The sequence below is a fragment of the Pseudophryne corroboree genome, chromosome 5 (genome assembly GCF_028390025.1).
Source record: "Pseudophryne corroboree isolate aPseCor3 chromosome 5, aPseCor3.hap2, whole genome shotgun sequence".
In the NCBI taxonomy this organism is placed as follows: domain Eukaryota; kingdom Metazoa; phylum Chordata; class Amphibia; order Anura; family Myobatrachidae; genus Pseudophryne; species Pseudophryne corroboree.
The window spans coordinates 324,228,406-324,251,973 of record NC_086448.1 but is presented as its reverse complement, the minus strand read 5'-3'; the positions used below and the strand labels follow the sequence as shown (position 1 = coordinate 324,251,973).

Genomic DNA, 23,568 nt, shown 5'->3' with positions numbered 1-23,568 from the left:
CTGGCTAATCGTAATTTCCCAATTTTTTATGAATACTACTAAACAATAAAAAAATAAAAAGCAAACAAAATACAACATACTATATTTGTGTTATTGTACCATTTTCATTCCAAAATTTTAAACATGTAAATTAAATTAAACAAAATTAAACACAATTTTGCAAACATTGAAGGCATTTCAATTGCATATCCAATGTGCCTGTTAAAATATGTAAATAACAACATAATGGGTATCATATAACAATAATGATGTAAAGTAGTCTTAACACAATATAAATTTTGTTTTATACATTTAACTACTCATGCGTATAACCAATCCAATCAATGTTGTGCATAGTTGCCGACTTCTGGGCTGCTCTCTCCGGGAGAGAGCAGTCCGTCGGCTCAGCAGGGGGGGCGGGCAGTGAGGTGATGTGACAGGGGGCGTGGTTTATGGACCGCGTCATTTAAGCCACGCCCCCCGCTGTGTAATGCCGCGATTACCGGCATTATACAGCAGGGGGCGTAGTTACGATGAATCGCGTCATCGCCTGCCCGGACCGCCCACTTTACTCGTTAAGTGGGCGGCGGGCAGGGGGTGACCCGCGGATATCGGGAGACTTGCCTGCTCTTCCGGGGGGCCGGGAGGGTCACCCGTTTTTCGGGAGCCTCCCGGCCATTCCGGGAGGGTAGGCAAGTATGATGTAGTGAATGTAAATACGTATCACATACTGTATGTTCAAAATGTATATGAAGGGTACTTATGACATGTTTTAAGAATAAATATAAATAATGATTAACAAATTCATGCAAAACATAAACACTCAGGGGCCAACTGAATGATGTGTGATATGGGGGATGTACCATCGGAACATCATAGGAGCACTTGTAACAGCAGCACATTGTGGCCGCAACCTCACTCATGTTACCTTGCACCCCCATAAATGCAGCTCTTCTCTAATTATCCATGCTGTGCACAGACATATATTGCAGCCGACGTTGTGGATAATTGAATATTCCCATCAACATGAATTTTGAAACTTGAGCAGGATTTATCAGTACTGCAAGCTCCAGAAACATACTGTAGGTGACACTTCCACAAGTGGGATAGAGAAGCAATATTCAAGGAGCTCACACTATAAGAACTACTTTAATAAATAAAAAAAGGGTAAATCACGGGCATTCTTCTTAGCTAACATTAAAGGAAATGGATGTTAAGTGCACCTATCGAACACATAGAAAGGCGGACATTATGTAGGCTGAAGAGGTAGTAATATATTTACTAAGGTGTGGGTTTATAAAAGTGGAGATGTTGCCCATAGCAACCAATCATTTTCTACTTATCATTTATCTAGTAACATCTCCACTTCTATAATACCCCTTTCAGACTGCCTGAGGCGACCCGCACATGGGAGCCGTAAATGGGTGCTTCCCGGGTGCGACCCGCCTGAGTCCCATGTGAGTTGCTGTCCCCAACCCGGCATATTGCCGTGTTGGTGACGTCAGTGGTAACGCATGTGGGGGTGGTGGTTGGAGATCAGATGTTCTCCAATAGCCGCCCATCCACAGAGTGTGAACGGGAAACGGGTCCCATCGTCCTGGCTTTTCCGTTTATACAGCACAGCAAAACGGGTTGAGCTCGACCCGGATTATTTCAACTGAGCCCTTTCAAACTGCACAGCAACACGGGTTATGTGCGCTCATGTGCAATAACCCGTGTTAAAAGCTGGTGGTCTGAAAGGGGTACATGCCTTCACCTTAGTAGTTGTTACTCCGGAGGTGGGGCTGCAGCACAGTCCAAATTTCAAATACGGTAACCACATCAACTGCCAGTGAGTCCTGGCTGGCAATGTGTAGCAACGATTGGGGTGGCAGTTGGTGTGGCTCCCCTATTGTAATTTTGGACTCTGCTGCAGCCCCACCTCTGCAACTGTCACTGGCTAGGGAAACCCAAGAACAGAGCATTTTGGGGCAGATGTATTAATCCTGGAGACGTCATAAGGAAGTGATAAACCAGTGATAAGTGCAAGGTGATAAACGCACCAGTCAATCAGCTCCTGACTGTTAATTTACACATTGGAGCTGATTGGCTGGTGCATTTATTACCTTGCACTTATCACTGGTTTATTACTTCACTATGCCTTCTCCAGGTTAATACATCTGAGTACCTAATGGAATGGGTCACATTGGAGGGTATGTTAAATGCTAATTTTCATATAGTAACAACAACAACAACAACAACAACATTAATTTACTCCAAATTGTCCCTCAGGTAATCAGTTACCAGCCCTCATCTGAGCAGGTGAAGACTGATAACATTGACCTGAGGAACAAGTGGCTAGGGCCCTTCTCCCAGTGGGTCTGGCCATAACCTGGTGGGTGTGTTTTGTGTAATATAGGTGTAGTTTATATAGCCAATGAAATATATGAAAAGTATTATTTTAAACAGCTATAATCAAAACAGCTAACTAGTATTAAATGCAAATACTTTTGTAGTGATCTATAAACAATACAGAGAGCATATTAATGATCAGTATACAAAACAGAGAACTTTCTAGTAATCTCTATAGAATAGAATAGAATTGGGAGATTTATAATGTACAATTTACAATACAGTAAACATTGCAACAACTATACAACATAGAGTATAGAGCATTCTTCCTACTAATACACCTAGAAACAGCTCAACATATTATACTAATTGAGTTCCCTTCAATAGGACTTGCTTCACCAACTTAGATTACATTAATCACATCCTGCTTATTGGACGTTTATGGTCAATTACACAATGCTTCTCTGGAGTTTCACTTGACACTCTATGAAGTTATATATTTTTCACAGTATTTTACCTTTTATTACTGCATATTTAACTGTAATACAGTTTTGTTACAATACTGAGGTAGGAACGTCTTCCCTTTCAGCAACTGATGAGAAGAGGAGATAATGGTGGAAAGGAGAACGAGCATCTGTTGCTGTTTAGCATTTGGGGTAAGGTATAAAGGTATCCCCATCATTGATAAACATGGTTGGTGGAGATATTCTGTTTTAATTAATGTACAGCAAGATTTTATATAAAAGCAAATAAATGTACAACCCCCTTCTGGCAACAGTTCTACTTTAAAAGGTCAATCCCACGTAAGGTGAAAAAAACACCCTACAGTACATATGGTCTTCTTGCTGCATTTTGTTATTTGAGATGCACTCCCATTCAATACAGTGATTAGGCCAATTTCACCCTACTCAGGTCAGCATCAGTAAGGGCCATAACAGGGCTCTGTGCTGACCTGGTCTGGCTCGACCCCCTTAGCTTATTAGGTCATGACATCACTAGGAAGTAGAGAACTGCTCGGAGCACCCTAAAGATGCTCCGGTCAGCTCCATAGGGTGCAGGGTGCTACCTAGGGCAACCCTTGGATGTTACAGTTGGTTCTGCAGCAATTCTACTGGCTGCAGGGTCCTGTTTCAGGCACCCTGAAAGCCACATGGAGGTGCCGTGCCCAGTGTGATGGCACCACTTGCACACCCCTATAGTTACGGCCCTGGTGTCACCACCCTACCAGGTTGGCTTTTCATGTGTTATTGGAATTGGAGTTAGATACAGTACTTGCCATTCACTGTTGTTGTTGATAGCACAGTTGGTCCATACAAATTTTGTTGGGCGATAACTTGAATTATATATATTGGTCAAGATCTGTCGTCAGCCACTAGGATAGGGCATTTAAAAAACACAACTCATACCCCCAATCAGCCATTTTGAATTGGAGAACAATAACTACAACTGTTTTCTGGAAGTGCATCTTTATCTGCAATGAGGGAAAGAGACTAATAAAACTATTTTCATCTTTGGATTTTTTTTGCATCGATACTTCATAAATGCATTTAGTTATTTATTCAAATTATGATCGCCATAGACATTTTAATGAACAGGTCCTATTTTGTAACACTTTCTGTAAATAGGTATGTGTGGCAAATGACAGGAGATCCAGGCAGCTGAGGGCAGTTATACCTAAGAAGATCTCATTGAAATAGAAACAGTCTTGAGAATGTTTGATATAGTAAATCCTGAACATGTGATAAGGAAAGAAACAACTGATCATGACAAAAATGAAAAATAAACTCTTCAGTTGAACCCAGAACTCTTGATGGTCTAAAGCTGACTTCTTCAGTTTCTTCACAACCTTTACGATGATGAATATCTGAACAACCAGAAGAAGACATACCACTATGAAAAGTCCCCCAATGACAACATAGTTCAAGGTGATCACAAAAGGTTTAGCGAATTCCATTTGGAAATGAAAACATTGGTTCAAGTTATAATTTTTTCCATAGGAGCCATACTGGAAAAAAAACAAAGGCAACATAACAAGTAATATGATAATCCACACTGCTGCACTGGCAACCACAGAATGGAGTGTCCTGTAAAACTCAATCTTGTCCTTTTGTTTGAAGTAGCTTATGTATTTGATGCTGAGCAATGCTACATAAAATATAAAGGATAGATACATGTGGATGTGACTCATTGCACTTATCACCTTGCAAAATGCAAATGAAAAATCCCATCGTCTTTGGATGTAGTAATAAATGCGAAATGGAAGTAAGAGAAGAAAGATGCTGTGGACCACTAATAGATTTATGATTGAAGTGGTGGTCATGGATCGCGTGTTAGTTCTGCATAGCAGGAAGATCATTATAATATTGCCAATTGTTCCCCCAATAAACACGACAAAGTACAGCGTAACCAGGATGGCATTTGCAACAGTGTCATCTATAAAACATGTTGTTTGGTTGATGTGTCCCATATTGTGCAAATAGTTCCAAGCTACCTGCAACAGAAACAGAAACAGTACATTTTACTAGATCAATATGAACTGAGTACTGCGATAACTGTATACCAGGGATGTGCGGTGAGGTAAATGGCGCAGGAGACAGTGGTTAGTACTAAGGCCAGATTTACACTCAATATATGAGTGTAGGGTTCACGTGGGCATTATACACAGCTGCAGCAGTATATACTGCTGGAAATTTTGGTAAGTGTTGATCAGAGATGTGCAGAAAAGACAGACACTGCCTCACCTGTCATAGACTTTTTACTCTCTGCCTCACCTGCCTCACCCCACCACACGTCACTGCAGTATACCTCTTAACAAGCAAGAAATTTCTCTACATCAATGGTTCCCAAACTCTGTCCTCAAGGCCAACAATAACAGTTCACGTTTTCCAGGTTACCTGGCAGGTGCGCTGTGTATCACCAACTGTCACATATTAAAAACCCACAAGTAACCTCGAAAACATGAACTGTTAGTGGTCCTTGTGGACAGAGTACCTGATTCAATTTGGATTGCAGATTCTGCTAAAAAGCACACAGCCGCCATCTTTTCTATCTAAGCGTCTGCGTGTGACGTCATGCAGACGTGCCCACCCCGCCCCCATTTCTAGCGCCCCACCCTTACAACGCTGCGTCGCCACCCTGTGAACGCCTCTGTCTGTCAATCAGGCAGAGGCGTTCGTAGCCAATGTGATCCTATCACATTGGCCGGACCACGCACGTGCAGGACAGGACCTGCGCGTGTGCATTGGTGCTGGGCAGGGTAAATTACGGTCGCATTGCGATTGCAATGCAACCTGAATAACCCCCAGAGTTTGGAACTACTGCTCTAAATGTATGCAGATGCCATTGACAGCTAATACATTATAACAATATTAGCAAGTATGCTGACTTTTCTAGTAGGATCCAACATCTCATACTCCATCACTTTGAAATGCACATCATTTCTTGAGTTTCATGAAAACAGCGTAATAAATTGATTAACCATTATATGCATTGTTATTTTGAAAGTTATTATTGATGTCAACACAGAAATTATTTCATTTATAAAGTGCAAAGTGTATTTGATGCTAGTTTTGTGCACACTTAGGGGTATATTCAATTAGGGTCAAAAGCTGCCGTCTGTCGAAAAGACAGCAGTTTTCGACTCTTTAAGGTCGAATAGTGATTCAACCTATTCAGTCCCCGCTATTTTTATTCGACAAGTCGGGAAATTCGACTTGCCGAATAGTACGTGAATCGGCGGTATAGTTGCCGTTTCACGTACTTCTGAGGGAAATGGGGCCAAATTCGACAGGATTTGGACCCGTTTCCGACCATCTCAGTCTGACATAAAAAAAATGTCAGACTGAGATGAGGGACCTCAGAGGAGCAGAGGGGGGAGTGCCGCGGGGAGACGGGAGAGAGCCGCGGGCAGACAGGGGAGAGCAGCGCTACAGCACAGCGCTGCAGGAGGATGTCTCACAGCCGCGCCGCTCACGGCAGCGTCCACCCGGCTCCAGCAAGTGAGGTCACACTTACTGGAGCTGGGTGGACACTGCCGTGAGGTCTGGCGGCTGTGAGACATCCTTCTGCAGCGTTGCTGTAGCGCTGCTCTCCCCTGTCTGCCCATGGCTGTCCCTGCTGGTCTCCCCCCTCTCCTCCGCTCACAGGTGTCATCTCAATTCGACTTTTTTTAAAGTCGAATTGAGATGGGATTGAATAGGGGTTGTCGGATACATTCCGACAAATGCATGTCGGAATGTATCCGACCCTAATTGAATATACACTTAAAGCTGCAGAAAACGAACAAAATCATAAATGTAACAATTATCATTGCTTCTAGGGTACATTCACATTACCTCCTTACATGGAATATTAGCACATAATTAATAGAAATATTAATATTTTTATGCAATTTAGGGGCAGATTCAATTAGCTGCAGGGTTTACTGCTAATTGCTGTGCCTTGAGCAATTTAATTAGAAGCCGCATCCGCGCGTATTAAGCCCCAGAGGGGCTTCAGGAGCTGGGTAATTTAATCTGCCCCTTAGCGTTAAACTTGGATACATGACCCTCACAAGCTTTCTGCGCATTTTAATTTTGTCTTCCCTGCAACGTGACATGGTTTTGCCAGTGTACATATATGTTCCTTTTTATTTGCTTTGCCACTAAATAAGGCCAATTGTCCTTTTTATATGTTCAGTGTGCCTCTGCTTGCTCTCCTCTCCCTTTTTTTCTCCTTTCTTAACAAATTTCTTTAGCACATTCCCAATATGAACTGAGGGGCTAATTCAGGTTGGATCGCAAATCGCGATCCAACCGGAATTTTTGAGGTGAGCATGAGGGCGCATGTGCAGTGCCTGTACTGCACATGCACCCGCACTTTCTGTGGGGGGGGGGGGGGGGCGCAGAAAATGCATTCGCCTCTGCGGTTGCGGGGCGGGAAGGTAGGCGGCAATGCTCCGTCTCCAGGGAGGAGACAGAGCGTTGCGGGGGTGGGGCTACCCGATTGGTAGGCGGTGCGGCACAAACAGGGGCATATCGGGGGCATGGTTGTGCAACTGCGTGATGTCACATGCAGCCACCGTGACAGGTAAAATGGCGCCGGGACTCCTGCGGCAGCAGCTAAGCTGCGCCGGCAGGAGTAATCTTTAGTTTCTGCTGACAAGCAGAAATTGGGAAGCGATCGCAATTTCTGCTTGTCGAAGGGGGGGAGGCAACGGTCAGTATGCTGGGCAGCATGCGAGCAAAAGGATAGCAAATTCTGCTGATTAGCAGAATTTGCTATACAGGTTGAGTATCCCTTATCCAAAATGCTTGGGACCAGAGGTATTTTGGATATCGGATTTTTCCGTATTTTGGAATAAATGCATACCATAATGAGATATCATGGTGATGGGACCTTAATCTAAGCACAGAATGCATTTATGTTACATATACACCTTATACACACAGCCTGAAGGTAATTTTAGCCAATATTTTTTATAACTTTGTGCATTAAACAAAGTGTGTCTACATTCACACAATTCATTTATGTTCATATACACCTTATACACACAGCCTGAAGGTCATTTAATACAATATTTTGAATAACTTTGTGTATTAAACAAAGTTTGGGTACATTGAGCCATCAAAAAACAAAGGTTTCACTCACTCAAAAAAAGTCAGTATTTCGGAATATTACATATTTCAGAATATTTGGATATGGGATACTCAACCTGTACTTACTGAATTAGCTCCTAAATGTGTATTATAAACCTCATTTTTATTTAAAAAGAAATTATATTACATAGTAAAGCTGAAGAGTTCATTACTATAATATTTTTATTGTGTTTAGTGTGTTTTTAATGCTTAAACTGTGGTTGATTTGTATAGTTACCTTATATAATGTACGCTTATATAAATCACATATTGTATTGTTATTAGAAGCAAAGATTTGTAACTTGAAAATACACACAACTCAAGTCACATTGTGGCATGTTTTATTGTTGTAATTTATTATTGGCATCATCATCATCATCTACTGTGGGTGAAATTGCGAGATTATTCCCAAACAGGGCTTAAACCCATGCTGTACCCAAAGCCTTAACTAGACATTTTGGTGCCCTGTGCCAGAAAGGGAAAGACGCCCTCCCCATTTTTTTCAGTAGGGACATAAGGCGCATGCCTCATGGGGAAGTAGCATGACAAGATTGAGCCCAGAGAAAGCCCATGCTATGATGCCCCTTCCCACATAGACCACTGCAAAAAATGGGTTTGGACACAAATCCTTTTTATACCACATTAATGCATTTAACTTGAGCGCATGTCGTTATTCAATTACAATACCATTTATTAAATAACACATTTTAATATACTATAAGCTTCAAATAGTTAGAATTCTGTAGCTTAGAATTATCTACCTTTCTATGCAAGCACAGATAGCTCAATGAATAGATTGTCTGACTGCAATGCCACAGGCAATGGGTTCGAATCCTGGGTATCACAGCATCTTGAAATGTAAGGACAGTGTGACTGAATAACAAAGAAATCTCAAGTTGAGTTCATGAATTTTGTATAGCTATTAGCGACAGAAGGGGTCAGGGTAGGAGACAACGGCGGTCAGGAGACGCTGGGCTTCAAAAAAGGGAGAAGCTGCAAGTAAAAGTAATTAAAACAGTTAATTGTCAAGTGCTACCAACAGCGCCCCCTACACTGCAGCACTATGCGCGATGTCCCCTCCGCACACACCGAGTTACGGTCCTGGCTGTACTCTAGGCAAAAGAAGTCACCAGTGCACAGATCATAAATGTATTTGCAACCCCCACATCTTTCCCAGATCCTATGACAATGATTACTAATAATAACCTTTATTTATATGGTGCCACAAGGGTTTCACAAAGCTTAACAAAGTGCCTAAATTCAGCATGGATCGCAAAAGCAAATTCTTTCTCTAATGGGCAAAACCATGCGCGCTGCAGGTGGGGCAGATATAACATGTGCAGAAAGAATTACATTTGTGTGTGGTAGATCTGACTATCATCTGCATAGAGATGATCTTGGAAGTCAAAAGTGCTGAGCAACTCTCTTAAAGAGGACGTGTAAAGGGAGAATTGGAGAGGTCCAAGAACAGAACCTTGGGGGGCACCTACTGTTGGTGGAAGTAGAAGGGAGGTGAAGTCATGAGAGGAGACAAAGTAGGAACAGTTAAAGAGGTATGAGGACAGCCAGGAGAGGGAACTATCATGCAGACCAAGGTACTGTAGTAAAAATATTGCAGGAGGAGAGTGTGGTCTACAGTGTCAAAAGCAGCAGAGAGGTTGAGGAGAAGGAGCAGCGAGTAGTGGCCCTTGGATTTTGCAGCAAGCAGGTCATTGTTGACTTTTGTGAGGGCAGTTTCAGTGGAGTGGAGAGGAAAGAAGCCAGACTGAAAAGGTTCAAGCAGGGAATGAGAGGGAAAAAGGTGGAAAGGCAGTTGCAGACAATATGCTCAAGGAGTTTGGAGGCAAAAGGGAGGATAGAGATGGGTTGGTAGTTGGAGAGAATATTAGGATCAAGGGTAAGTTTTTTAAGAATGGGGGAGACAAGGGCATGCTTGAAAGCAGAGGGGACAAAACCTGATGAGAGGGAGAGATTGATGAGGTGGGCAAGATGGGAACAGGCAGGAGGAGAGAGCTAGCAGGAGGAGTTGGTAGGGGTAGGGTCAAATGAGGAGGTGGAAATAGGGGAGGACCGGATGAGTGCATGACTTCATCTCCAGATACAGGAAAAAGAAGTTAGTTTGTAAGATGGATGGGGAGGTGTGATCTGGGAAAGGAGGGGGTGGGGTGCTGAGGGTCTGGTAGGATGTGATGCCCTGAAGTATAGTCAATTTCAGATGTGAAGGAGGTGGCAAAGTAAAGCGCAGTAAGTAAGTAGAGGAGAAAAAGAGGGGGTGGGCAGAGAAGGGCATTTCAAGTGGCGAGGAGATACTGGAGGGTGGAGGACTGGAAGGAGATGAGGTTCTTTAAATATGACTGTTTAGAGAGGGAAAGGACAGCAATGTAGGATGAGAGCATAAATTCGAAATGGAAGAAGTATGCTTTAGAGCATGATTTCCTCCACTGTCGCTAAGCGACAGATATCTGGTGTATCTAGAATGCCAGGGTTGTTTGCCACAGAGGCAAAACCATAAGGCAGGCATTGTAAAGGGAAATGGCTTGTTCAGGGCAGGAGAAAGAGAATAGGGGAGAGAAGTGACTTGAGCAGGGAGGATAGGTAAACGGGGTCGATAGTCTCTGTGTTATGCTTAGTGATGGTAGCCTTAGGAGGTAGAGGTGGAGAAGCAGAGAGGGATTAGTTAAAAGAGAGCAGAAATTACTCAGAGAGGGAGAATGGGGAATTGGAGTACTCAGAAATGTCACAATGGTGAGTGAAGACCAGATCAAGTGAGTGCCCACTCACATGACAGGGTGAGGAAGTCCATTGAGAGATACCAAACAATATTGTGAGAGTAAGTAGTTTAGAGGAAGAGGATACAGTGGGTATATTGATTGGGATGTTAAAACCACCTAAGATAATGAAGGCAAAATCTGAGGGGAGGAAGTGAGGGAGCTAGAAACCAAAGTTGTGGAGGAATTTGGAGGGAGAGCCAGAGGGATGGTAATGACAGCTACTCAAAGGTGAAAAGGATGGAAAAGGTGTATAGCATGAACCTCAAATGTAGAGAGTGTAATGGACGGGTCTGAGGGTATGAGTTGGAACAAGTAACTGGTGGAAAGATGTACCCCAACAAAACCATCATGATGACCCCTGGGCCAGAGGGTGTGTGAGAATAAGAGTGCGCCAGAGGAAAGAGCATCGGGAGAAATAGTGACAGAGGGGGAAATTCAGGTTTCAGTAATGTCCAGGAGATTCAGGGAGTTTGAAATGAAAAGGTCATAAGGTCATGGGTTGGGGCCATTTTATTACAGAAAGATCTGGCATTTCAGAGGGCACATGAGAGAGGGAGAGAGTTTGTGGGAAAATGTGAATGCGGTTATCAAAGTTGCTGTAGCATTGAGGTAATATTAAATTGGAGGTCAGGGATTTTAGTAATGGTGCAGGCTCCTGAGCTAAGAAGCAAACCTGGAGAGCAAGGGCAGTTTAGTGTGATGCAGATGGAGGTGAGGCGAAAGAGTGAGGAAGGAGGGAGCATGGATTAGTGGGGGGGTAGTAGGACCATGGTAGAGGACAAAGGAATGAAAGTGGTATAATGGAAGGTAAGCAGGGGGGTGGAAGGCAGACAGAGAAGTGGAGAAAATCCTTTTTTGATGAACTGAAGTTGTGGACAATTGATGCCCATGCCTGGGACTGCGACTTTTAACAGATAAGACAATTGACCATGTTTTTAAATGTACGCATGAAAATTTTAAATGTTATGTATAATAAAATAATTTTTTTAAATACTACACTATCACCTTTATTCGATATCTGGGTGCTTTCTGTCATGTAGGTGTGCTCTAGAGAGACACTATAAGGCAAAACCACATACAGAAGCGCTGTATGAAAAATATATCATGATAGGCTTCGAAGCAAGTTTGGGAAGCATCCATGAGGAGTTAAAAATAATACTCTTTGTTTGTTTCTTTTGTATTTTCATTTAGAGCCACTTCTGGCTTGGATTTTTCTGAGGAGAGTGGCCATATTTTTAATCTGTGTCAATTTGTATCATATTATGTAGGAGCATAACACAGTCTTTATTTGGATTATTTATGTTTGTTTATATATTTATTCTATGAACAACACAAATCTTCAAATAAATGTATATAAACATGAAACAAATACATAGACAAAACGGTTCTAAAGACACAACTATAATTAACTTAAATATGAAATGTGTGGCCAAGAAAGCATTGCGGCTCCCATGTCCAGCTTGTGAATAATTACCAAAATGGAGATGGACACATCTCTAATTGGCATAGAACTACTACTGGGCCCATTCACTTAAAAGATTTATAGTTTCCCCAGTTTGGATAGAAACAACTTGACCACAAATGTCACGCCCATTAGTTAACTCATGTTCCCTTTTGGTCTCTGAGGAGCAATGCTTTTCTGTCACAGCCAGGTTGAAAAGGAACGGCAGCCCACCACCCAAAAGGGGTGGTCTTCAGGTTGCCGAATGTCGGGATCCCGGCGCACAGTATACCGGCGCTGGAATCCCGACACCCGGCATACCGACAGATATTCTCCCTCATGGGGGTCCACGAACCCCCTGGAGGGAGAATAAATAGCGCGGCGCGCATAGCGCGCCACCGTGCCTGCAGCGTGGCGAGCGCAGCGAGCATGCAAGGGGCTCATTTGCATTCGCCGCGCTGTCGGTATGCCGGTGGTCGGGCTCCCGGTGCCTGTATCTTGGTCGCCGGGAGCCCAGCCGCCGGCATACCATACTAAACCCCCCAAAAGACCCTACAACACCAGCACAAATGAATAAAAAATACTTACCAAGAACAGTAACAATAAGACGTGAACGAAATAGATGTCCATCATTAAAATGAATAAGCAGATGCCTGAAAGCTTGATCACATTTCCAAAACACAAACTTATTATTATTATTATTATTAACAGTTTCATATATATATATATATATATATATATATATATATATATATATATATATATATATATTACGTTGCGCTTTACAATTAGAACAACAATAATAGAACAAAACTGGGGAACAACAGTAATAGAACAAAACTGGGTAAAAACAGACAGATAGAGGTAGGAAGGCCCTGCTCGCAAGCTTACAATCTATAGGGAAATAGGCATTGATACACAAGGATAGAAGCTACCTATTGCATAATGGTCCACCAGATTGATAGGTTCTTAATAGGTTGTATGATATGATCACCCAGCAATGTTGGCCAAGTGTCAGGAGGGTGCGAGCATAAAGAAAGACAAGATATGTGATGTTATGTGTACTGTACAGAGAGGATGTAATTAGATAGGGAAGCACTTAAGGTTATGTGGGTTGGTCTGGAATTTGATAGGCTTGTCTGAAGAGGTGAGTTTTCGGGAAACGTTTAAAGGTTTGAAGACTAGAAGTGAGTCTTATTGTGCGTGGGAGGGCATTCCACAGAGTGGGTGAAGCACGGATAAAGTCCTGTAATTTTGAGTGTAAACAAGTAATGCATGTGGATGAGAGAGTCAGATCTTGTGCGAGAGGTCGGGTAGGGAGAAATTTTGAGATGAGTGAAGAGATGTATGTTGGTGCAGTTTGGTTAATAGCCTTGTATGTAAGTAAAAGTATTTTATATTTAATACGGTAGAATACCGGTAACCAATGGAGGGACTGACAGAGCGGATCTGCAGACAATGAACGTCTAGCGAGGAAGATTAGAGTTTTTGCTGTGTCTTGTGTAAGATATGGTCTTGTTTTGGATATTTTTCTTAGATGTATGTAACATGATCTTGAGACAGATGGAATGTGTGGAACAAAGGACAGTTCAGAGTCAAGAATGACACCTAGGCAGCGAGCTTGTGGGGTAGGGATGATTGCTGAGTTATCAACAGTGATAGAGATATCAGGTTGGTAACTAATATTGGCCAGTGGACATATAATTAATTCTGTTTTGGAAATATTAAGTTTGAGGTGGCGAGATGTCATCCAAGATGAAATGGCAGAAAGGCATTCAATGACACAGCCCAATACAGATGGTGACAAATCTGGGGAGGATAGGTAGATTTGAGTATCATCCACATACAGATGGTACTGAAATTTGAAAGAGTTGATTAGTTTGCCAAGAGATGTGGTATAGACAGAGAAAATTAGAGGACCTAATACTGAGCCTTGCGTTACTCCAACTGAGAGAAGTAGCGATGAGGAGGTGGAAACAGAGAAATGAACACTGAAGGAGCGATTAGATAGGTAGGATGAGAACCAAGAAACGACTGTGTCCTGAATACCTAGGGATTGTAGTGTTTGTATGAGAAGAGAGTGGTCAACAGTGTCAAATGCAGCAGAGAGATCAAGGAGAACAAGTAGTGAGTAATAGCCTTTAGATTTAGTAGTGACCAAATCATTCACTACCTTAGCCAGTGCTGTCTCTATGGAGTGTTGGGCACAAAATCCTGACTGAAGTGGGTGCAGTAGGCTGTGTGAGTTAAGAAAGTGTGTGAGGCGAGTGTAGGCAAGTCTCTCAAGTAGCTTCGAGGGGCATGGGAGCTGAGAGATGGGACAGTAGTTTGAGAGAGAGTTAGGGTAAGAGTTTTGTTTTTTCAGAATGGGAGTAATCACTGCATGCTTGTACAGAGAAGGAAAGATACCAGTAGATAGAGAGAGATTACAGGTTTTAGTTAAGGTTAGGATAAGCACAGCAGACAGAGCTTTACTAATTTGTGAGGGTATAGAGTCAAGAGAGAGGTAGTAGAGTAAGCAGATGAAGGATCAAATGAAGAGAATGTGTTAGAGGGTTCAGGCAGGGAATTGAGCAGGTCACTAGCTGTGGAAGAGCATACCATTTCATTTTGGATCTTATCAATCTTGTCCTTGAAATAGGAAGCAAGATCTTGTGCACTGACAGTGGCTGGTGGGTTGGGTGAGGGATAAGAAGTTATTTAAATGTATTAAAAAGTTGCTTAGGGTTAGAGGTTTGAGCAGCGATTGGAAATATGATTGTTTAGCAGTGTTCAGAGCATTACGATAAGAGTGGTACATGGTCTTATATGTGAGAAAGTCACTTGAACTACGAGTTTTACGTCACTGGCGTTCTACTTTACGTGAGCGTTTTTTGTAGGTGTCTAGTGTATTTAGAGTGCCACGGTTGACATCTAAATCTAAGTGGAGTGTGATGGTAGCTTGAGCCACTTTATCAAGTGCTGTTTCTAGAGTTTGGTTAAGGTGTGATATAGCAGTCTCAGGAGAGGTGAATGTAGAAATTGGTGAGAGCAGTGGTTGCAGTGAGGTAGATAGTTGTTGAAAATTAATAGCGTTAATATTTCTGTGGGATAGAGGCGGCTTGGAAGACTTCAGGGACATTGAGTTTAAAGTAATGGAGGAGAGCATGCAGGTGATTAGGTTGTGATCTGAGAGAGGGAAAGGAGTGTTAGTAAGTTCAGAAACAGAGCATAGTCTGGTGAATACAAGATCAAGGCAGTGGCCCACCTGATGAATAGGGGAGTCAGTCCATTCTGAGAGGCCAAGAGAGGAGGTTAGAGAGAGTAGTTTAGAGGCACGGGGAGATTGTGGACTGTCAATAGAGATATGGAAATCGCCCGTAATGATGGTGGAGATGTCAGAGGATAAAAAGTGAGGGAGACAGGCAGAAAAATCTTCAAGAAACTTTTTGGGTTTCCCAGGTGGGCGGTAGATAGCTGCAACACACAGAGAGAAAGGGGTGAAAATCCTAATAGAGTGTACTTCAAATGATGTAAATGTGAGTGAGGGAACGTGGTAAAATGATGTGTGTGTAAGATTTAGACAGTAATATTCCTACCTTACCTCCTTTACAGTTACCAGGCCTGGGGGTGTGTGTGAAGTGGAGGCCACCATGTGACAGTGCTGCAGGGGAGGCAGTGTCTGATTGTGTGAGCCATGTTTCTGTTATAGCTAGCATATTGATTTTTTTGCAATGAAAAGGTCATGAATAGATGTTAATTTGTTGCAAACAGAGCGTGCATTTCATAAAGCACATTTTAGTGACTTGGAGGGAGTTTGGAGACATGTGATGTTGATAAGGTATGTTGGATTTATGTTCCATTGTGAATCAGTTGAATATGAGCGTGGTATGTGGATGGGACCTGGATTTGGGATATATCACCAGCTAGTAGAAGCAAAAGAAGAGAGAGAGATAAATATAGTTGGGGGAGGTGTGTGATAGTTTCTTATGATGACAGGTTGAGGATGTTACAGTTAGTGTACATAGATAGGTTAAAAGCTCATGAGTGTTAATAAGAGGGGAGTGGATCAATGAGGCTGCAATGTATATAGAGCATTGAATAACAGAAATAGTGAAGGACGATGCCATTTTTAGAGGATACCATGAAGTGCTATTAGGAAAAACAGTTTGTGGAACATAGTGTTTTAAAAATAGAAGTATAGATAGGTTAGTGCTTAAGGAAAATGCAAGTTAAATGGTGAAATTACCTGGTCTCCAATGTTTTTCAATGTTTGTTCAACTGTTGGTTTAACTGTTCTTTTAAAAATTTCCAAACTTCGTATATTTTCAAACTCAGACAACTGCCCCATAACTGAATGCAAACATATATGAGGTCTAATTAACTAAGGCTACAGCTAAAGTCAATTGGACATCTAATCAAAGGGCTTAAATGACCCTGTATGCTAATAAACTACACTCCAATGAACGTCTTCAGAAGAGATAATATCAGCTACAAGAAAGTACTAATATTATACAAATACATTTACATACACTGCTAAATTATACATTACTGTGAATTTAGATTAAGAGTTGTAGTTTGCAGGGTTCATCAATAAGAATTCACATACATTGAATACACAGCTGAGGGTGTGTGTGGCTTAATGCACAGAGATGCAGGGTTCATCAATGAGAATTCACATACATTGAATACACAACAGACTTCATAACAGGGGCCTTAACCATCCTCCTAACCATATTCATTACTACATCACTATGTGACGACCTCCGTTGGCGATATAGTGGTGTTGTGGTCTACCACTGCTCTGTGTTCCCATTTCTCCAGACTCCATTCAGGGATCGATGTTTCTGATATAGACTGTAGATAGATAGCAGAAACATCGATCCCTGCACAGAGTGCGGAGAAATAGCAACATGGAGCAGTGGGAGTCTGCCGGCAGACCACAGTTCAACACCACTATATTGCCAACGGAGTGCAGTAAGTGTAAGAGGATTTCCGTGCATGGACACCTCTGAAAGGAAGCACTGAATACCAGATGTAGGCAAGTAAGCTTTAGATCTACTCCCCTCATTGGTGACTGCACTTTGACTGAATAAGACGCTTTGCAGAGACTGTTGAACTGCATCATCAAACAGAACTTTTTAACCCAAGATTTAAAGGGTCTTTAAGGACCACAGCCTGGTGGGGTAAAATGCAGTGTGTGTACCCACAGGATTAACCTTGGTGGACATATATATGTTTGTATTTATTTATGTTGTATGTCTGTTTTGTATGGCGGTATTAGCTATACAAACACACATAGTGTAAACGCATGCTGTGCACCATGGGAGATGATGTCATGCCGAGGTGACTCACTTCCTGTTTGTCTCCTGTTACTTGCACTTGATGTCTGGCTCATGCTGAGTTTAGACCTGTATTACACTGATGCTGCAAGTGTAGTCCTGATTTTGTTGGAACACATCTACATGGTGTCAGAACTGGGATGCCATGGCACAAGGTCTCAGGAGAATAGATCCGCTGATATTTGATGAAAACATGGCTGACAACTGGCTGAGGTTTAAAAGGGAATGGCACATATACTCCATAGCAGGCCTTTCAGACAAATCAAAACCGTCCAGGCATACACACTGTTGAACCTCGCAGGCACCGATGCTGTGGACAAATCAGATGCTTTTGTATACGCTGACGGAGAAGACAGAGAGGATCCTGACATCCTAATTGTAAAGTTTGAAGAGATCTGCATGCCAGTAAAGAATGTCATTATGGACAGACATGTTTTCAACAGCACAAACCAAAAGGGTTATGACACTATTCAGTCCTACGTCTCCACGCTAAAGCTGCTGGCAAAGAAGTGCAATTTTGGTATCCTCACAGAGGAGCTCATCCATGACAGAATCGTATGCGGCATACGCAGCGACAAGGTACGTGCACAGCTGCTGCGGGAGAAGGGCCTCACATTTGAAACTGCCATAAATATCTGTATGTTAAATGAGCAGTCTGAAATGGACACAAGGGAACTAAGAAAGGACGCTGAGGTGTGTGTCATGGCAGCCGTTCCGCGCCGATCCTCCACGTGTGGGAACTGCATGGCACAGCACCCTCCTGACTAACAAAGCTGCCCCGCATATGATAAACGATGTTAATACATGTGGCAAATGGAATCATTCTGCAAGGTTCTGGCCCTCCAAAGATCAAACTTCCATAATGCGACAGTTTGACTCGTGCTATAGCTGCTCACCCTGGCGGATTAACCAGGCTGAAATGGAGCCAGGGTGTGAATCAGTTCGCATGACAGTTTGTGAAAGTGTAGACCACTTGGATGAAAAGGGCGAAATATTTATCAAACTGAGAACAAAGCATACGAACAAGGTGGCCATAGTCAAAATAGACTCAGGAGCAAAGTACAATGTCATATCCTACAAACAACTACGTGAAATAGATCCAACTGCACAGATAAACCCACGAGACAAGATCAACTTGATAGCTTATGGTGGCAAGATCATCACCACACTGGGTACCACAAAGCTAAAGTTTACCCGTGCTGATCTGCTATTCCACATTGTGGATCAAAAGGTTAAACCATTACTAGGCCTCCCTGACAGTATGAAGCTAGGCCTTCTCACATTGGGGCCTGTGGTACACACTATACAGATGACCGTTCCAGAGATAAAAGAGTTTCAGGATTTGTTTGATTGCAGTACACTTGACAAGCTTCCTTTTGTGTACCATATGAGGCTGGATGACTCCATTGTACCTACTGTCTGTGCCCCCCAGAGGGTTCCTATCGCAATGAAAGACAAAATCATTAAAGAACTTCACAGAATGATTCAATTGGGTGTCATTGTCCCCATAGAGGAAGCAACACAGTCGGTGTCCACCATGGTAGCCTCATCTGAAAAGGATGGGACTGTACATCTTTGTATTGATCCAGTACACTTGAACAAAGCACTGCTGCATCCATATCACCCTCTCCGCACCATCGAGCAAGTGATTGCTGACATGCCAGGTGCCACAGTTTTCAGTACCCTGGATGCAAAGTGCGGATTCTGGCAAATCCCTTTGGACAAAGCTTCATCCCTGCTCACCGCTTTCATGACCCCGATAGGGCGGTATGTCTTCCTTCGCCATCCCTATGGAATCACTATGGGCAGTCAGGTCTTCCAGCATTGCATGGAGCAATTGTTTGTAGGCTATCCCTGTGAAATCATCGTCGATGACATCCTGGTGTGGGGCCGCACCAAGGAAGAACACGACCAGCGACTGCACCAGGTACTTGAAAGGGCCCGTGCTTTGAACCAAAAGCTCAACCCAGACAAATGCAAGTTTAGAGTTACAGAAGTGGCGTACGTGGGCCACGTGCTCACTAGTCAAGGCGTCAAACCGGATCCGAATAAAATCACTGCCATCCAGCAAATGCAGCTTCCTGCTGGCCAACAGGCACTGCAGCACTTCCTGGGGATGACCAACTCCCTGTCTAAATTTGTCCCGCAATACAGTGAAACCACGCCACCTTTGCGGCAGCTACTCACCAAGGACTCAGAATGATGCTGGCTGGACGCACACACGGCTGCTGTTGATCAATTGAATACCATGCTGACGAACCCACCGGTCCTGCAATACTTCAATGTGCATGATCCGGTAGTCCTCTCTGCCGATGCTTCACAGAGTGGTCTAGGGGCCGTGTGCCTCCAACACCGCAGACCAGTGGCTTTTGCTTCTAGGGCTCTCACTGACACTGAAACCAGGTATGCACAAATCGAGAAAGAACTGTTGGCACTGGTGTTCGCCTGCAACCGTTTCCATGACTCCATCTATGGCCATCCTGTCACGGTGGAAACCGATCATCAGCCTCTCATCACCATACTGAAGAAGCCCATCCACTCTGCTTCTTCCCATATTCAGGACATGATGCTCAAGCTGCAGCGGTACAACCTGGATGTCATATATAAATGAGGGAAAGAAATGTACGTTGCTGATGCTCTGTCTCGAGCCTTCCTTTTGACTACTGACATGAACGCTGCTGAGGAGGACTATGAGGTCATGGCTGTGGAGGTGCTCTCTACCAAGTGGCTGGAAGAGCTGCATGCTGCTACACTTGCAGATGATCTTTGCTGGCGTCTCTCTGCTGTAATTCTCAATGGCTGGCCATCCTCTTCCAAAGAACCGCCGCACTGCCTTCGCTCCTTCTACTGTATGAGAGATGAGCTCAACGTGTCTGATGGTGTCATCCTGTGGGGTCATCGCTTCATGATTCCGGCTGCCCTTCAGACGTTCTACACCCAGCAGATGCACCAGGGCCATCCCGGCCTGGATGCTACCAAGCGTAGGGCCCTTGAAACCACATTCTGGCCCTCTATGTACATTGACCATGCTGTCTCGTTTTGTGCACCCTGCAATGCTTTGTGTCCACACCTGCCATGGTATCCCATGCTGCTCCATGACATTCCTGATCTTCAGTGGTCCATTCTTGCGGCTGATCTATTCGAATGGAGGGGGAAGGAGTACCTCGTACTAGTTGACTCTTATTCAGGATGGTTCGAGATAAACTACTTGCCCAGCAACACAAGTCAAATGGTCATTGCAAAGCTGAAGAGAAACTTTGCAGCACATGGCACCCCACAACAGCTGATCACTGATAATGCCATGCAATTCAAGAGGAGAGAGTTCAAGGACTTTACGAATACATGGGACTTCCAGCACATCACTAGTAGTCCACACTACCCACAGTCAAATGGATTGGCAGAGCGTGCAGTTCGCTCTGCAAAGCACCTAATGGAGAAGTGTGCACGAGATGGATCGGACATATACTGTACTTGGCACTACTAAAAATAACAGAAAAGTGCCCAGGTGCCAAAACAGATGAGCGGCAAACAAACTGGTCAGAAGGTATCCCCAATACCACAAAGAATTACGTGAATACAGAAAGTTAGACCAGATGAGGTACGCTAATCAGATCACAATAAGCAAATGGTACTTCCCTCACAATTCCTCTGTTGTAGGATTTCTCATGTGCTTCAGACAAATGGAATCCATATGTGAGGGGAAAATAAATAATTCCAAATATGGGGGGTAATTCTGAGTTGATCGCAGCAGCAAGTTTGTTAGCAATTGGGCAAAACTGTGTGAACTGCAGGGGGGGCAGATATAACATGTGCAGAGAGAGTTAGATTTGGTTGGATTATTTTGTTTCTGTGCAGGGTAAATACTGGCTGCTTTATTTTTACACTGCAATTTAGATTTCAGTTTGAACACGCCCCACCCAAATTTAACTCTCTGCACATGTTATATCTGCCTCCCCTGCAGTGCACATGGTTTTGCTCAATTGCTAACAAAATTCCTGCTGCGATCAACTCAGAATTACCCCCATGGTGTAATACGTTCAAAGTAAAACACTCTTTTAATACACTCAAACAATAAAAGTAGCCAAAAAAAACATATGTTAAGCTCAAATGTTAATAGATGGAGGTTTACAGATATTGGTATAATGAAAGCCTCGTATGAATGCCTTTAAGATATATCTCGCTGGTGTAAAGTTTGCAGAACAGACATCTCAGTACGGAAAAATATATAAAGGTGGGGGTTTACCAGATTTTCATGAGGTATAGGCCTTTAAGATGTAAAGAAAGGGAGACACCGGCTCCGGAACCTGTCTCCAAAGTCCACACCACTCCGTCCGTCTGGTAAATCTTCCGCTGGCAATAGTGCTCCTGTCATACAGTGCCGATGCGTTTCTGGATCTCTCCCTTCCTCAAGGCAGCATGACAGGACTGGGCCTAAATGAGCTATTTATACCTTAAGTAGAAATTGTATCCGGGTCATGGGGTCACTTGTGCAATTGAAATAAATCTATACATATAATTACAATTACAAACCATATTAAATATGTAAAATATTCCTGCTTAATTCATATGTTGAATAAATAAAATAACTTGATAAATTGCATAACAAAGTGTTTATAAACAATAAGCCCGCCTGAAGTGATGTCCTCCGTACTTCCGGTCCGGGACTTCCTGTCCGGTGAATGCTGCCTTTTTAAATTTTAATTTATAGTTATTTTTTAGTTCTCTCCATTTATACGTTGGTGGTATGAGTGGATTTGTACAGAGGCTCCTCTAAATATACTTGGCACTGTTAAACTTTAGAAACACGCCCCGAGATGGACTTCCATACCCTGCACAGTGCCTGCTAGCACGGCACAACCGCACAGGCATCCCAATGGCAAAGCAGCTCCTGCAACCCAGAGTAGAGCCACAGGTACGGGAGAACATCAGCAAGCGCAGAATGGCTGCCAAAGCTTCTTATGACAGACCAGCATACCGCCTGCCACCACTGTCTCCAAGCCAGCCTGTCCGCATGCAAACCGAGCAAGGATTTGACAGAATGGCAGTGGTTCAGCATCCTGCAGGTCGTCCAAATAGCTACTTGGTACAGTATGATAATGCCCTCTATGAACGCAACTTCCGCCATCTGTTAAGTGTACCTGAAGAAAGCTCTACACAGCCTGACTCATCAGTTTCTACCACAGCTGCAACCAATGTCAGTGATGATTCACATTGCATGGACAGTCCTTCATCAGAGATCACTTCTGAAGTAATACAGCCCTCTGGTGTCACAGCGTACATGCCTATAGATTCCCAGTGTACCATTACACAACCCAAAGTTCCAAGACTTTATTTTATAATGTATTTTCTTTTGTTCACGCTTAACATAGTCACATTGTTGCATTTGTTTCATCTATGTTCTGCATCCTTCCAGTTTGAAAGGGGGGATGTAAATGCATGCTGTGCGTCATGGGAGATGATGTCATGCTGAGGTGACTCACTTCCTGTTTGTCTCCTGTTACCAGCGGTGCAAGTATGCGGGTACGGGAGGGTATGGCATACCCTTAAGAATTAGCCGTGGGTACGCCGTACACACACCAACGGGCCGCCGCTCGCTACCGCTGATATGAGGGGAGGAGAGCACAGCCAGCACCTCTCCTGCCCCTCAATGTCTTTGTTCAAATCAGCGCTACCCGTGAGCCAATCAGAGCTCATGGACCGGCAGCCAAGGCTGCTGGACCACGAGCTTTGATTGGCTCACGGATCGGCGCTGAATTGAACTCACCCGCACCCGCCGGAGACTGAGGGGAAGGAGAGGCACAGGCTGCACTCTCCTCCCCTCACACTCACAGGACACCAGCAGCAGTGGTGAGCAGCAGGGGGGAGGGGGGGGGGGCTTCATGTATACCTGGTGGCACTGGGGGCATATCTGGCACTGGGGGGGCATGTATACCTGGCACTGGGGGCATATCTGGCACGGGGGGGGGCATGAATACCTGGCACTGGGAGCATATCTGGCACTTGGGGCATATCTGGAACAGGGGGGACATGTGTACCTTGCACTGGGGGCGTATCTGGCACTGGGGGGACATGTATACCTGGCACTGGGAGCATATCTGGCACTGGGGGCA

At 43.7% G+C, this 23,568-nt stretch overlaps 1 protein-coding gene across 2 annotated transcripts in view; it reads right to left on the bottom strand.

Annotated features, from left to right (window-relative positions):
* Positions 1-2,113: 2,113 nt before the first annotated feature.
* The window catches only part of LOC134927697 (probable G-protein coupled receptor 141), a 76,262-nt gene continuing 54,807 nt past the window's right edge, over positions 2,114-23,568 (bottom strand). Inside the window, exons 1-2 of one of the 2 annotated variants that reach the window (XM_063922519.1) lie at positions 8,687-8,914; positions 2,114-4,801 (exon numbers count right to left, since the gene is read on the bottom strand). In XM_063922519.1, coding sequence (XP_063778589.1) covers positions 3,875-4,777 — 903 coding nt within the window. In that variant the 5' untranslated portion in view covers positions 4,778-4,801; positions 8,687-8,914 and the 3' untranslated portion in view covers positions 2,114-3,874. Of the gene's footprint in view, positions 4,802-8,686; positions 8,915-23,568 lie in introns of those variants that run through there. The other variant, XM_063922518.1, reaches the window with a different exon arrangement.